General features: G+C 30.3%; 1 protein-coding gene across 2 annotated transcripts; it reads right to left on the reverse strand.

Annotated features, from left to right (window-relative positions):
* Nucleotides 1–252: 252 nt before the first annotated feature.
* LOC124421302 (heparin sulfate O-sulfotransferase-like) lies at nucleotides 253–1,269 on the reverse strand. Of its 2 annotated transcripts, none has more exons than XM_046956253.1 (3): nucleotides 806–1,269; nucleotides 494–705; nucleotides 253–432 (listed from the first exon to the last, which is right to left on the reverse strand). In XM_046956253.1, exons 1-3 carry the CDS (start codon nucleotides 927–929, stop codon nucleotides 343–345), a joined length of 426 nt encoding a protein of 141 aa, XP_046812209.1. In that variant the 5' UTR covers nucleotides 930–1,269; the 3' UTR covers nucleotides 253–342. The 2 variants fall into 2 exon arrangements, with proteins under 2 accessions (XP_046812209.1, XP_046812208.1); XM_046956252.1 differs by having other exon boundaries at nucleotides 300–432; nucleotides 494–747; nucleotides 806–1,264.
* Nucleotides 1,270–2,265: the final 996 nt, after the last annotated feature.

Genomic DNA, 2,265 nt, shown 5'->3' on the forward strand with positions numbered 1-2,265 from the left:
TTTTTTTTGCAATTTTTGTTTAAGCATGAATAAAAAATCTCAATTTTTGATGAAATTTTCAGAGGTGGTCTCAGATTTTTACTCATATCTACGTTATTTATGAACCGATTTTGCTGATTTTATATAGTGTTCTATTCGATCGTATTTCCATTTAAATTATTAAAAGTTTGGATCTCGCCGATATCAATGGTCTTCTGAAAACTGATTTCAACAAACAGACAGATGGAAATGGCTTGATCGACTCTATAGTTCTCTATAGAATATAAATTTTCTTTTAAAACTTTGACTATTAACACAATTTTCTCTAGTTTTCTACGGAACACTTTCAACATAATTTTCCACTTACTTTGAAAAATCCAAATATGCCAAATGACCATGATAAAGGGCCGGTTTCATTTCATGCCACTTAGTGACATTACGTACAAAAGAGACCTAAAGTTCAAAGAGAAACCAAAAACTATTATAAACACAATCACACATCCAATCCACCTACCTGATTAGGCAAAGATAAAACATGATTATTGGCCGTAATATTGATATGCAAAACATGAAAACGATTTTTCTTACACAAATCATAGGCAATATTTACAAAACTTGTAGAGCCAGTTTTGGGTACACGATTATATAGCACTACCAGTTGTTCCTCATAATCGAAATTGTCCAAAGACGATAGAGCATCGGAGGCTGTAGCAGCACCTGCATTAGCTGGAGATTGATTATTAGTGTATTTGCTTAAAGGTTTAAGAGCTGTAAACAAAATTTTTGCAATTAAGTTTTTAATTTACTAAACTATAGGAATACTTACCATTTAGTTTAACTTCAGAGCCTATAAACCAATAGCCTATACAGACCATAAGACATAAAACACCCATAAGAAAGATCCAGTGTTTTCTGGTCAACAACATCTTACGACCAATTCTGTTGTGCATTGAGTCATTTATGTTTAAAACTAACAAGAATTTCGTTGGAATTTCTATAGTGTGAAATTTTAATATATATTTTTTTATTGTTTATTTTGTTTTTGTTTATTTCTACAATAGTTTTATAAATTTGGCTTGTCTTTTATGTTGGAGTTTACACATGTTTTTTTAATTAAACCATGGCTAGACAATTTCCTTGTTTACATGTATATTATAGTGGCTAAAAGATTTGTTAATTGTTTTATTGAAATATGTTGGAATTTTTGGTTAAAATAACAAAAAAAAAAAAGACGTGAGAAAAATACACAATTTGTTTTTTTGTGGAGGAATTTTTCGTATGAATTGTCAAATAATTGTATTGTAAAGAAATGAAAAAAAAAACAACAATACAGCGGTTTGTGTGGTGACATAAAAAAACAAAACAAGACAGCGGTTGATTTGTTAGGCATTCACAGTGAATGTTAACAAAAATGCCGGTTTATAACAGCTGTCACTTTTTTTACGCGCCTAATTCGGGTCGCTGCTTTTACTTCAAACCAGCTTCGTTGACGTCAACCAAGCTGCACCTTTTTACATTGCTGGTATGTCATACCATAAAAGGCTACGATAGCGAACATGTGTATTTTAAATGAGAAGTGCAGTTGATGTCAATTCTGTCGACTGCGAAAAGAAATTCTGCTTGAATTTTTCGCGCCAAACTGTTTTCTGCTTTTTTATTTGCAAAAAAAATGTGTGTGTAGGGATCTATACATCGACTTTCATACAATCGACTTTTTGTCGAAAAATATCGAAAAGCCGAAGTCGACTATCTTGTTCCAAAAAAGTCGATAACTCGACTATCGTCTGTGAAAAAAGTCGAAAAGTCGACTTTGTTAATAAAAGTCGAAAAGTCGAATAGTTTAAAAGAAAAATCTTTTAAAATTTACAAATATTTTAAAAGATTTTTCAAATTCAAATAATTTTTCAAAGTAACGTAAAAAATATGTAAACATTAGGGTTCTATAGTTGAAACGAAAAGTCGACTTTTCGACTTTTTGCATTTTATGAAAAGTCGACTTTTCGACTTTCTGCATTTTATGAAATGTCGACTTTTCGACTTTTTGCATTTAGTTAAAAGTTAACTTTTTGACTTTTTTCACTTAATTAAAAGTCGATTTTTCGACTTTTAATATTTTATAAATAGTCGACTTTTCGACTTTTTCGGAATATTTTCGACTTTTTCCGACTTTTCGACTTTTTTTCGACTTTTCGACTATTTTCGAATTTTTTCCGACTTTTGACTATATTCGACTTTTCGACCTTTTTTGACTTTTTACGACTTTTTTCTACTTTTTTGACTATTTTC

This window comes from Lucilia cuprina, chromosome 2 (assembly GCF_022045245.1).
Source record: "Lucilia cuprina isolate Lc7/37 chromosome 2, ASM2204524v1, whole genome shotgun sequence".
Lineage (NCBI taxonomy): Eukaryota > Metazoa > Arthropoda > Insecta > Diptera > Calliphoridae > Lucilia > Lucilia cuprina.

Coding starts and splice junctions, on each gene's coding strand:
- LOC124421302 (XM_046956252.1), bottom strand. CDS start 929: ATGCACAACAGAATTGGTCGTAAGATGTTGTTGACCAGAAAACACTGG. Junction 748..805: donor CTCTGAAGTTAAACTAAATG/GTAAGTATTCCT, acceptor TTTTGTTTACAG/CTCTTAAACCTTTAAGCAAA. Junction 433..493: donor TTTTATCTTTGCCTAATCAG/GTAGGTGGATTG, acceptor TTTGAACTTTAG/GTCTCTTTTGTACGTAATGT.